This window comes from Notechis scutatus, chromosome 3 (genome assembly GCF_049901735.1).
Source record: "Notechis scutatus isolate UNSWTSFEM ecotype Mainland chromosome 3, rNotScu1.2, whole genome shotgun sequence".
In the NCBI taxonomy this organism is placed as follows: Eukaryota; Metazoa; Chordata; class Lepidosauria; order Squamata; family Elapidae; genus Notechis; species Notechis scutatus.
This window is the reverse complement of record NC_142011.1, coordinates 158,812,859-158,825,508: the sequence shown is the minus strand read 5'-3', so window position 1 is coordinate 158,825,508 and position 12,650 is coordinate 158,812,859. Positions and strand designations below refer to the sequence as shown.

The following is a 12,650-nucleotide window of genomic DNA, read 5'->3' as shown; positions in this document are numbered from 1 at the left end:
CTGGGAGAAGCCGTCATTTTCAGCACCTCTAAAATGGCAGCTGCTTTCTGAGTTTTCTGTGCCTATCTTCTGGCCCCGACCCGCTGAAAAGCAGAGAGGCTGCAAAGCTCTCCTCTCGTTCTAGGCTTTGGACCTTGCATAAAAGGCAGCTTCAGGACGAGTTTCCCTAACTTAATCTTCTCCACTCCCCTCAGCCATATTTCTTCAATAAAAAACAAAAAGCTGACCTATAAATCTTCCTTCCCCCCCACCACTTAGGTGTTAAAACTAAACTTTCCCTCTGCCTCCAACCAATATCTCTTTTTAAAAACCTTATCTTGACTCCAGGCTGAAGAGTTAGAGGAACAAACTAGCAAGGAGAGAAAAATTTTCTGTAGCTTTTTTCCTCTGAAGTAAAGTGATCTCTAAAACTTGTGTCAGAAAATGGAGGACACTGACTCTTGGCAAGCTTTAGCTGTCTGTCTGACTGCCTGTAGAATCCAGCTAGGATTTAAAGGCTAGACCCGTGATGGCGAACCTATGGCACGTGTGCCGGAAGTGGCACACAGAGCTATTTCTCCAGGCACATGGACCCATCACCTGTTGCTCTTCTGGGTTCCAGCGCATTAGCCAGCTGGACTTCACATGTGCATGTGCACCAAAAACCAGAAGAGCAGTGACCTGGAACACATGCACACTCCAGGAAGATCTTGTTTCCAATGTGTGCATGTGCATCGGCCACTTGGTCTTCTGGTTTCTGGTGTGCACGCGGGTGCAAAGATCAGCAAAGGAAAGAGTATCGGGTGTGCATGCCAAAAGACCCGGAGAAGGGCAGAGCTGTAGGCCAGGACGGGCAGGCCAGGGCTTTCTTCCCTCTCCACCTGAGTGGGGTTCTTGCACGGCTCCAGCCCACGGTGCATCCATACTCCGGAGCGCCTGGCCGGCTTGGGCACCCCAGAAGAGCCGGCCACCCACCCCGCTGCCCCTCCTTCCAACCACTTTTGCCAAGCAGGCATGAGCACTTCTGTCCCTGACATTCCACCCACCCGGCTCAGCACGCTGGCGATCAGGCCCTCAGCGGCATCTCCATTCAGGCAGGTCACCTCCCTGCCAGAAGCTCCTCCTCCAGCATTCCGCCTGGAAGTGGCAGCCACTGCTGACACAGGGGGCGAGGGGGCAGCGGAGGCATGGACGGGCAAGCCAGGGCTTCCCTCCCTCCCCCGAGCCCCAACTTGCGCAGCCCCAACCCTCCAGCCTGCAGGACTGACGCACATCTGTGCTCCGGAGTGCCTGGCCAAAAAAGTTAGCCATCAAGCTAGACTGTAGACTGCCCTTTCTGTTGTGTGTGTGTTAGGGACCAATATTTACTGTTTAAATAACTCTCCTGGATGTTCTAAAAAGTTCAATCATGTTGTTAAAACTTATTATTAATTGGAAGAAGTGCCAAGTCTTTTGTGGACTTGCTGAATATTTCTTTTTTTTCCAGATTATCTTCTCTTTTGAAGCTCACAAATACATTAGGGAAGAGAAATGTTTTGATCCCATATCCCAAAGATGCTTTTTCAAGAGGCAACTGGACTTTCTGGTATTTCTTTGAAGATGTTTCACTTCTCATCCAAGAAGCTTGGATGAAAAGTGAAACATCTTCAAAGAAAAATCAGAAAGTCCAGTTGCCTCTTGAAAAAGCACCTCTGGGACAACCATGTCCTGGATAACTGAGAATCTCCATAGACATTCTGATCCCACAGTTTGTAAAGTGATGCTTGAATTATAATATTTCAGAACTGCAGACAGCTTTACTTTTTTCAGGCAAAGGATAATAGCCGACTCTTGCATGCCCTGAAAATAGTGTTGGATAACTTCCAATCAGAACTCCAAGACGATGAGCAAGAGCGTCATGATTTGCAACAACAATATGCCACTGACAAAGCTGCATGGGAAATGGAATGGACTAAACTGAAGTGTCAGCTGGAGCAGGTAGGTTTTTTTCCCCATAATTTGAGTCAAAGGGCATGACGCTGTAAGTGAGGTACAGGTCCCTGCAAAGATATGTCCATGGTCTGATAATTTCATCAACAGTTTGAAAACATGAAAGTCAGTTTGGTCTAGTGGTTAAGGCATCAGGCTAGAAACCAGGAAACCTTGATTTCTATTCCTCCCTTAGGCATGAAGTCCAACTGAGTGATTTTGGGCCAGTCATTTTCTCTCATCCCTAGGAAAGACCCAATGGCAAACTGCTTCCAAAAATCTTGCCCAGAAAGCTGTCAGGATTTGTCCTGGCAGTCACTGGAGTCAAAAACTGACATGAAAGCACAAAATTAAGAATTAATTTATGGTACAAGTTCTACCCCTTGGGATATGGGATGTTATTGTATATTTTCTCTGTAGGGTCTCTGTTGCTTTAGAATGAGTGCACTTTCAGGTGGTATCCTTTACTGGCATTGTGCCTCTTCTGAGCCTGTGCCATCATTGGCATTGAATAACTGAGATTGCCTTTTTTCGCATAGCTCATATAGCATAATCACAGTTTTCCCATTTGTGATGTTGAACCTTAACAGATATGAGAAGTGAGACAGTTGGCAAAAGTTACTTACTAGAAGAATCAACATCTCTGCTGCTTTTGTTTTTTACGCATTAGCTGCTAAACTTCGTTAGTGACCCAAAATGTTTGCTTCAGGCTTCAAACTTGCTTTGCAATTAATAGCTGCTCTTAAAAAACCGTTTATCACACTATACAACAAGCATGCTATGAAGATAGGAATGGGGTTCTTGTGGGAGGTGAAGATCTTGTTTCCTTTTTGATCGGCTGTATAGTCTGATGCCTCATCTTGGATTCTCACAAAGGCTGCAGTCAAGGTAGTTGAGAAGTAGCTCCGAGTATTTGGAAAATGATGAAGTTGGCTATGTGGAAATGTCCTAATGTAGAAATTCCTCTGGGAATATTAGAAAATCTGAGAGTGTACCAAATCTAAACAATTCAAATTGCGGGTTTCAGTGAAGAAATAATACATTTCTATTTTTGAAAATAGGATTTACAACTTATAAAATGAAAAGACTATCTCATAGAATTATTTTTTATCCTATTTTCTTATTGAGCTTGCAGCATCACCTATGGTTGTAATAGCCATATTCTTTTTATATTCTTTATTTATAATTATGTATATTATTTATTTAATATATATTTACATTATATAAATATAATTACATAAGATGCTATAACCAGCTGTCAGGTAAAGAAAGTTGGTACTGGAAATAGGTTTTCATTTGAACTCCCTTTGTACTATAAAGCATCAGAGTTAATATACATTCTGAGCCATGAACCATAAACTTCAGTGAGATTTTTAATTGAATTGCAATCTTAAGCTATAAATTAGATAAACATTGTTCCTATTTTATAGTTGTTCTTTCAAATCAAAATGTCAAAGCTTATGTCGAATTTGGTAGCAAATCCTGTTAATTTCTATAAAATACCATTGTTCCATTGGGAAGTTTTGTTTTAATTTACAGCTGGAAGGGAAGACTGAAAAAGCACAGAGTCAGACTGACCTTGATGCCACAACAGCTTTCAAAAGGGAGAGAGAGGAACACAAGAATCTCTTAGCAGAGAGTCATCGATTAGTAATGGACTTGCAATGGCAAATTCAGCACAATGAAAAAAACTGGAAAAGAGAAAAAGTAGAGCTTTTAGAAAGACTTGACAAAGACCGGCGAGAGTGGGAGAGGCAAAAAAAGGATCTGCTCCGGAAAGTAGAGCAGGTAAGTTATTATATTTTGATTAAAACAAGATACATCTAAGAGTATTAGATTTATGCCTTCAATGAAATCTGTTAATCAGAAAAGAAGCTACCAGACTCCTTCTAGTTTGTTGCCATCATATACTAAGATGGCTCCCTTTCTACAAAGTCTACAACCAAATCAAAAGCACCCTTATTAGTACCTGGGAAATTTGCTAAAGATTACAATTCTTTTCTTGTGTATTTCATTTCTGTCAAAAATACTGTTTTGTTTCTCAGCCAAAAAAAAAAAAATCTTTACTGTTGAAAATCAAAATCCACAGTGATTATTTTTAGAGATTCTCATCACAAGTAAAAGCAGGAAAATATTTGTAAACTCCAGCATAGTTACCTAACAGGTGGTCAGCTATAGGAAAACACAAGTGTATTTTGAAGTTTCTATGGCTCTGTATATGGAACCAGGGGAATTAGGATTTTGCAAACATGATAGTCTTTTGTAACAAAAGCAGCAACCTCTTCTACCTTGTTAAAAACCAACCAGTGGCATGAACTTTCATGAACTAGTCTTCACTTTATTAGATACTTTTTTCTTCTTCATTTTATCGATGGATACTTTAGTCTCAGAAATGCTTGTTTTAAATATTTTTGTTATGAGTCCTTATCTTAGACAATTTTTTTCTTTGTTCCCAAATATAGGTATGCATAATGTTGTGCAGATCTGTTTAAGATGTTCTTATTCATCAAAGAAAACCTTTTTATGCATTTCCCAGCATTTATAACAAAAAAGTCAAAGAAATATTTGGAATGTTTCTTATTAAAATACTTATAATCTAAATGCTTATTTATTTCAATGTTGAAACTAGCTAAGTTTCAGATAATCTTAAATATGATTGGCCAACTTCAAAAATATATGAAAAATGGATTATCCTGCCTATACAGTATAATATATCGCTCTTCAATAGAAATTTTACAGAGATAGACGTTGTAATGACCCAGAGTATAACACAAATGTAACAAAATCTAAAACGTATATAAATGTCCTTTAATGCCTCCAACTTGGCCCCACTGTTCAATAATTCTCAGTTGGAGATAAAACGTATTCAAAAATAGTCTTCAAAAGAAAGCAATACAGTCCGAATTTAATGAGCAGATAGAGGTGAAAATAAAAAACAAACAAACTACAATGATGAAATTTCCACAACGGAACAGGAGAAGTATTTACCAAATTCAAGGAGATAACAAGGCACAGTCTGTTGGAAGGATGCCAACCAAGATAACCTCAAACCAAAATAAAACACGCTTTGTCTCCAGTGTTTGCCAGAACGCAGGTCCTAACTCTTATGCAGTTCTCACATCTGCAGCCCATGAAGATAATCAAGGCCCTCTCCTCCCGAGTAGACCATGTCTCTCCCTTATCCTCTCCTCCCTGCGTGCCCTAGGATGGATAGGGGTGGGCCTCTGACTGCTCAGCTGGCCTTTGCCCTTCCCCAGCCTCCTCCACAACCTCCGGAGCCACACTTCCACTCCCTGTCGGCTGTTCCTCCTCTCCCTCAGAGTCAGTCTTCACCGGGGGATGACAGATGTTTTCACATAGAGGATATTTTCAAGCCTGAATTTCTGCCCATAAATTATTTAAACTAGATTTTGTGCTCCTAATTTTTAAAATGAATGTTCAAGAAGGCTTATACGTAGTCTCCAAAGATTCATGTGCCCAATCACTATTATTTTGTTTTATAAACAAACTGTACTTACAAATGTCATATAGATTTCTACATCAATGAATACAACAGCTGAAATTAATAGATATTCCTAACACCAGTAAAAATACTACACAATCAATATATCTCTTGTTGGCATTTAAAATCATAATAAAAATGCTTTTCTGACATTAGCTGAGTTTTCCAATCTCCAAAATGTAATACTTTGGTTATCTTCCAATAAATGAAAGAAAACTATAAAGAAGACTGGACTATGGATCAGTTACAGAATAGCAATTGGAAATCTGGAATTTTCTTCATATATTAACAATGAAACATTTGTAGGGCTGGGTGGTCATTTGTGAATTCAGTGTCTGAATATGAACAAGGGTGGAAAAAAGATAATAATTTGAAACTTTCAAAATAATGGAAGGCAGCATAAGGTAGTGATTAAGGTGCTGATCCAAGATAGCCCGGGCCACACGGGCTTTCAGGGGCACCTCCAACCAAATTTACAATCACAATTGCAAAAAAACCAGTCCACCAGCCAAGAATTTTTTTAAAAGGCAGTAAAAAAAAAAAATGCGAAAAAAAGTGCGCAGTAAGCCAGTTAGCTGTCAAACCTTCTCTAAGCCTCTCGAAGAGAAAAAACTCAATCCAGGAAGTGATTCTTCTACAATCTTAACTATTCAGAGCCCTTTAAGAGTGGTCTGAACACACTGAGACCGAGTGAAGAACTGGGGACCTTTACCAGGGGGTGTGTCCTCAGTTTTTCAACTCGGTCTGCAGAGCTATGAGACTAGAAACTACCCATCCTGGATTCTCCCTTCAGCTCAGTGGAGAATGAAGAAAAACCGCTGTGAGCTTCTAGAAAAAAGGCTGGATATAACAAATCTAACAGATAACAACTTGACAATAACATTAACAGATTCCAAGAGTATAACTGATATGTTAAGGGACCCCTTACTTAGTTGACTAATCATCATGGATGCTATTTGTACTTATTTATTTTGTTGAGGTTTTTATTGTTTTAAATTGTTTTTTAAATTGTTTTAATTTTTTTATAATTTTTTTAACCTCGCAACCTTCACTTGATTGAGTTGGAAAATTGACTATAGAAATTGAATAACTAAATAACTAAATAAACAAATTCATAATCCTTAATCATTTTATCCTGACAATTTAATTCAGGTGACTGAAAAGAGAAATATTTCTAAAAATACAAAGTATGGCTCATTTTTGATAGTAGTATTAGCTTATATATTGTTGACCTACATTTTAAAGGAATTAGACCTTTCAAATTTATGGTTATAGTGTCTCCTGAGACCTATCAAATCTAATTTTATCCTGCCTGTGACTGCTGATATTACATGTTTCACAGATCATTTTTGTTATTCTCCAATTTTATTATTCCAGGTTATTACATATAAACATAAAACTCAATGCCAAATAATAAATGCCTACATTGATCTTAAATTCAGTGTTTTCAGTGTATTCAATTCAGACTAATCAGCACTCAGACTCACCTTTGTCATATACATCTAGAAAGAGTTTGACTATCCTAAATGGTGGTTCTAATAACTGCAAGTGGAATGATGTCCAATTTATTAATATGGTATCCATGGCATGTCTTCCTACATACTATCAATAGAAAACGTAACAGTCTAAATAGAATACTTTTGCCGGGATTAATTTTTCCACCCGAACTGCAATAGTAGTGCCTGCAAGGAGGAATTCATCAGTTAGACTTTTTACCACATTAATTTTACCCCCTCCAATTTTTATCCTAAAGCAACTATAGAATAATGGTGTTTTAATGCAATAATAGTAGTGCAATTCTTTCCAGCATTTATTCAGATACTTTAACTTAGACACTGTACAGTTTTAAACTCTACCTTTATTTTGGCTGGGTGCAATAATTAAGTTTCATATAAATAATGCAGATAGATAGATAGATAGATAGATAGATAGAAGTAGCCTGAAATACCGAGGAAGACCTTGCATACTTTCTATCTTTCTTAAGAAAAGTCTCTGTATTAATGTCTTGTCCATTATTAATCTCTTTCTCAGCCTCCAAAAGTAAATCCATCAAGGGGGGACAGCATCCTTTATGATTCAAAAGAAACTGCCTTTCATTCATTTTCACACCAAGGGAGCCATCATGTGCCTCATTCATTGGGGTCAAGGTCCTATTCTGATTCAGAAACCATGCAATTTGAAGATCGATCACTGTCTAAATTGAAGGAAAGTGACAGATGCACTGCCACAGAAAACTTATTTCTAGATACCTTGTCCCTCGATTCTCCAGATGATTCTGATGAACCACAATCTCAAAAAGTGGAACGGGAGAGGTTGTTAACTTGTGTAAGTGAGGTAATGTGACTTCACTTTTATGCTATCAATTATATGATAATTAATACTGCTATTATGACATATGTTTTCATCAAATGCCTATAGTTTATAAGCCAGTGGAAACTTCATCTTGATCTTTATTTTTATTACGTACTATGAACTGAAATCAAATATCAAGAGTATTTAAAGTATAAGCCTTGTACAAAAACAAAGCAGTAACATAATCAAACAATATTTCTAAAGTACAGTAGTGAAACTGTGCAAATAAGGGGAAATTAACAAAATGTTAAACATAACATTATATCTTCTTATATTGCTCTCTAGACAGCCTGATCTTGGGGATATTCTTGATGCATATTAATGTTTGAATATTTATTTTATTTATTTGGGTATTTGCATCCTTGGGCAAATAAACCAAATCAAAGTGAAAGGGTTTCCCAAATATAATGCAATAGAGATAGTTATGTATGTGCGTGTGTGTGTATATATACATACATGCATAGACAAACATGTATGTACACACACAAAAACAAATGTTATCGTGTGAAAAGTTTCCTGAACCATTTTAAGGAAAATTTCAGCATACCAAGATAAGTTAGGGAAAAGGGATTCTAATTTGGACAAAATTAGATGGATCTTTCTTTAGAGGAGTTTGCAGTTATATGGCAAATATAAACCTTCCATAGACTTAAGAATCCTACCTATCAAAGTACCAGAACAAGATGTTCTTGGCAAGGTGGTAAAGTTCTCTATGGGGAACTGGTGAAATGGTGAATTTCATTGGAAGAGGAAAAAGAATATTCTATAGGAGATACTCATGCTAGATTTTTGTGGATGGCAACTTTTGAAGCAGAAATATTCTAATAGATGTTAACATAATTTAAAAGTTTTCCCACAAACTTAATTGAAAGCCAAGACAATTACTATTTTGCATTTTGTGTGATCTGCAGGAGTCCAGGCTGGCAACGCATTTAACTTTCAAGTCTAGCCATGCCATTCAGTAAACTTTTCAAAAGTGTTTTTAACCCAAACCTAAAATTAAATATCCAAGAATTATTTTGATCGATTATTTTAGAGCAGAAGCAGCTCTACTACTGCCTTTCGGTGTAGGGTAGTTTGCTGAAAGAAAAAGGTTCTGGAGCTTTTTTAATTTGGGAAATGGGCATTCTTTATCCATAGAGAATGTATTATTGGCATTCATTGGATTGCTGTGGTAGTGTATTATTGAGTTTACTTCAAAACAAAAGATAGAAAAAAGATGCTACTCTTATGTCATTCATTTTTTTGAAAGAGGCATTATGCTTTTAATACTAATAAAGCTCCAAATGTGTTTTGATGGAGGGTTTTCAAACTTTGAGGTGCCATGATCCCTTAAAATAATGTATCCTTTTGCATCCTGTCCCCTCCCTGATGATATTGAATTAAAGAATTACAAATTCTATAATTGTCTAGAACTTCTTATACTTTTCTATGTGAACTATCAGGGCATCAAAATCCTCTCAGAAGCCATTATGTAGAAAGGATTTCTATATATAATTCAAAGGATTTGCATATATTCCAACAATTAAGTAAATTAATGCAAACACAGCCACTGATGTATATATATGCAAGATCCAAAATTAATTTTTTAATTTTTCACCAGGAAGAAGAAATGCACAAGGGAAATCTACAAAGGTGAGTAAAGATGAAAAAAAGAAATCACAAATGAACGCTGTAATATATTAACACATTTACCAACATTTGCAGTGAGTTTCTTTTTTGTTTCATTTTCAATATTCTCATTTGAAAATTATTAGAATCTTTCTATGACAGTTGTTTGGTAGCTGTGTTTATTTGTTTTGCACAAGCATTCAGTGCTTAAAATGAAGTCCACAGTTTAAAGTAGGAATGAATCAATATCAATATCTTTTAAAGGTTTTTCATATGATTTCCTTCCTTCCCTCCTACCTTCCTATCTTCCTTCCTTCTTTTTTTCTTTCCTTCTTTCCTTTCTTCCTTCCTTTAGGGCAATGTCAGTTTCCTCCATGTCAGAGTTCAAGCGTTTGATGGACATTTCTCCCTTTCTTCCTGAAAAGACTATACCATCCTCTAACACCAAAGAAGATACAACACCTCCACTATCTCCTGATGATTTGAAATACATAGAGGAATTTAACAAAACTTGGGATTACAACACTACCGGAAGCCAGAGTGGAACTTTAGAAAGGCCTTCAGATACATGGGCAGAAAGGACAGAGATGGGAAAGGCAGGAAATAATTCTGTTCCAGATCCATTCCAGCCATCTCCATGGTACCTTACCACAAGTGTTACTATGACAACTAACACCATGACAAGTCCTGAACACTGCCAGAAACAGTCACTAAGAAGTCACATTGTCACAGAAAAAATAGGAGTTAGAGTCTTCCATAGTCCTCCATTGGTTCGCAGGTTTGATAATTCACTTGTCCCTGGTAACGAAGGGAAAAATCACCTTGAGACAGACTTTTTGTTTCCTGTGACCAAAGCTAAAGGAAATGTGAGTGAGATAAAAAGTGCTTCATCAGAAGTGTTTGGAAGATGGTCCTGTGACCTCTCCAAACATCATCACGATTTCCTAGAAAATGGCCTTCATCCAATTGAACATCCAATTTGTACTGCAGTGGGTTTTGCCTCATCCTTGCACAATCTGGAGCTGTCCAAAAACATGAGCGATGATATGAAAGAGGTAGCTTTTTCTGTCAGAAACGCAATACATTCAAGCTCAACAGATCTTCAATTCAGAGACACAGCTTGTCAAACTAATGGAATGAGAACAATGGGGACCCAGACTACTCAAACTATCAATGTGGGCTTACAGACAGACACTTTGCGTACAATCACTAGCAGTCCACATAAATGTCTGACACCAAAGGGGGGCTCTACACCTATTTCATCACCATCAAGAAGTTTAAGAAGCAGGCAAATGGCTACTGCTATTGAAAAGGTCCAGGGCAAATATGAACGAACATGTTGTTCTCCAAAATATGGCTCCCCAAAATTGCAGAAAAAAGTTTGTTCCAAAATAGACCAGCCAATTAACCGGACATTACCAAGCACACCTCAGAAAGGATTTAGTGAATCTGCTTGGGCCAGATCCACCACTACAAGAGAGAGTCCAGTTCACACTACAATAAATGATGGCCTCTCTAGTCTATTCAATATCATTGACCATACCCCTATCGCTTATGATACGTTCCAAAGATGCTCCAGGTCCAGCAGCCGGTCAAGATCAGCCGAACCCAGGCCAGAACTTGGGTCTATGCAAGATATGTGCACAGATATACGGGGCAGGTCACCCAGTCCTCTCCGTTTGGGTACAGAACCACAAAAAGATGAAACAGGTGAAATTACAAGTATCAGGCAAGATTTATCTGCTCCTCCAGGATACATGCTAACAGAAAATGCTGCCAGAATCCTGAACAAGAAATTGATAGAGAATGCTTTAGCTTCACATACCCCTCCAAGTCTTAGCAATGAAAACTATCACCCAAAAGAAGTAGTCCAAGTTGAACCAGGATCCATTGAGGTAATAAGTTTTGTCCTTATAATAGTAAAACAAATTAGAAATATTCGTGTAGTTTGTAAGTGCTGTTTAATACTTATATAGTTTTGACTTAAAAAGAATTGCTATTATGTATGTTGTGAATTTTTGAAGAACTTGATAACATCATTAATTTCCAAATGGATTTTTGGAGACATGGTGTTTCTATGTGATAAATCACAGAGCACTTGAAGTTGGATTTCTAAAATGAACGTAACTCTGTGAAAAAAAAATATTCACTCTCTTTTGGAATTTTTGCATTTCTGTGCCACTTAATATTATCAGAGCTTCATGTGGGCCCTAATGATGCACAAAATAACTGCTGCTGGAGAGTTGGTGCTTGTTTCATTTATTTAATAAAAAAGGAATTCAACAATATGGAAAAATAATTATTTCTTGATTTAATTAATTCAACTGCAGGGATAATTAGGTATTTATTATTATTAGCTCATTGAACAATAAGGACTGATTTATGTATATAAATCTAATAGCTTTGACTTTCATTATTGTAATAATGAAATCCTCACCATACAGATTGAAACCATGCTTTGCTCAAAATAAATTTTGTACAACTTTTGCTATCTGGTGGTGTTTTTCATCAGATTCCTACATAAAGCTCTGAGAACAATCAATTACAAAGATACATAAAAAATAACAAATTAGAAAAAGATATGAATATTTTTTCACAAGACTACATATCCTGATGATGGCACTCCTATCTGGAAGGTAGCAAATACATCAATATATATAATATATATTGCCACTATTGCAATTTCAAACTTCAAATATCTTTTGCATATTTGGTATGGTATGGTTAGAATTCAGTTAGAATAACTGAATAACTGAAGTGTGCATATTAATATCAGTTACTTTCTATATAACACCTAATACCCTTTACATGCATTGTATTTTAATTTATTTATTTATTTATTTGATTTGCCAATTGTTTACAAGATAATAAGTATAAGTGTATACATAGTTGTGAATACATGAAATGGGTACATATAAGAAAAATAAAAGAAGAATAAGAGAAACAATAGGACAGGGACGGTAGGCACATTGGTGCCTCTTAGGAAAGGGGTGAGGTCAATAGTAGACAGTCTAAGATTAAAGTTTTTGGGGTTTGGAGAAGAAACTACAGAGTCGGGTAGAGTATTCCATTCCATTCCCTAGTACTCCATTTTTATTTATTTTTTATTACTAACACTCATAAGAGATAGCAAGTAGAGTGAGTAAGAGATAGCAAGTAGAGTGAGGAGAAGTGAGGCAAAGATTATGGGAAGTGAACATATCTAGAAGATAAAGTTCAGGTAAGTATAGCATTCAGG

General features: G+C 36.9%; 1 protein-coding gene across 6 annotated transcripts in view; it reads left to right on the top strand.

The window, feature by feature from the left end:
- Positions 1 to 12,650, top strand: part of MTCL1 (microtubule crosslinking factor 1) — a 94,593-nt gene that overhangs the window by 71,867 nt on the left and 10,076 nt on the right. For 4 of the 6 annotated variants that reach the window (XM_087961529.1, XM_026671914.2, XM_087961531.1 and 1 more), the window contains 5 exons: positions 1,789 to 1,956; positions 3,487 to 3,735; positions 7,481 to 7,783; positions 9,405 to 9,436; positions 9,768 to 11,307. In XM_087961529.1, coding sequence (XP_087817655.1) covers positions 1,789 to 1,956; positions 3,487 to 3,735; positions 7,481 to 7,783; positions 9,405 to 9,436; positions 9,768 to 11,307 — 2,292 coding nt within the window. The remainder of the gene's footprint in view (positions 1 to 1,788; positions 1,957 to 3,486; positions 3,736 to 7,480; positions 7,784 to 9,404; positions 9,437 to 9,767; positions 11,308 to 12,650) is intronic. The other 2 variants (XM_087961526.1, XM_087961527.1) reach the window with 2 other exon arrangements.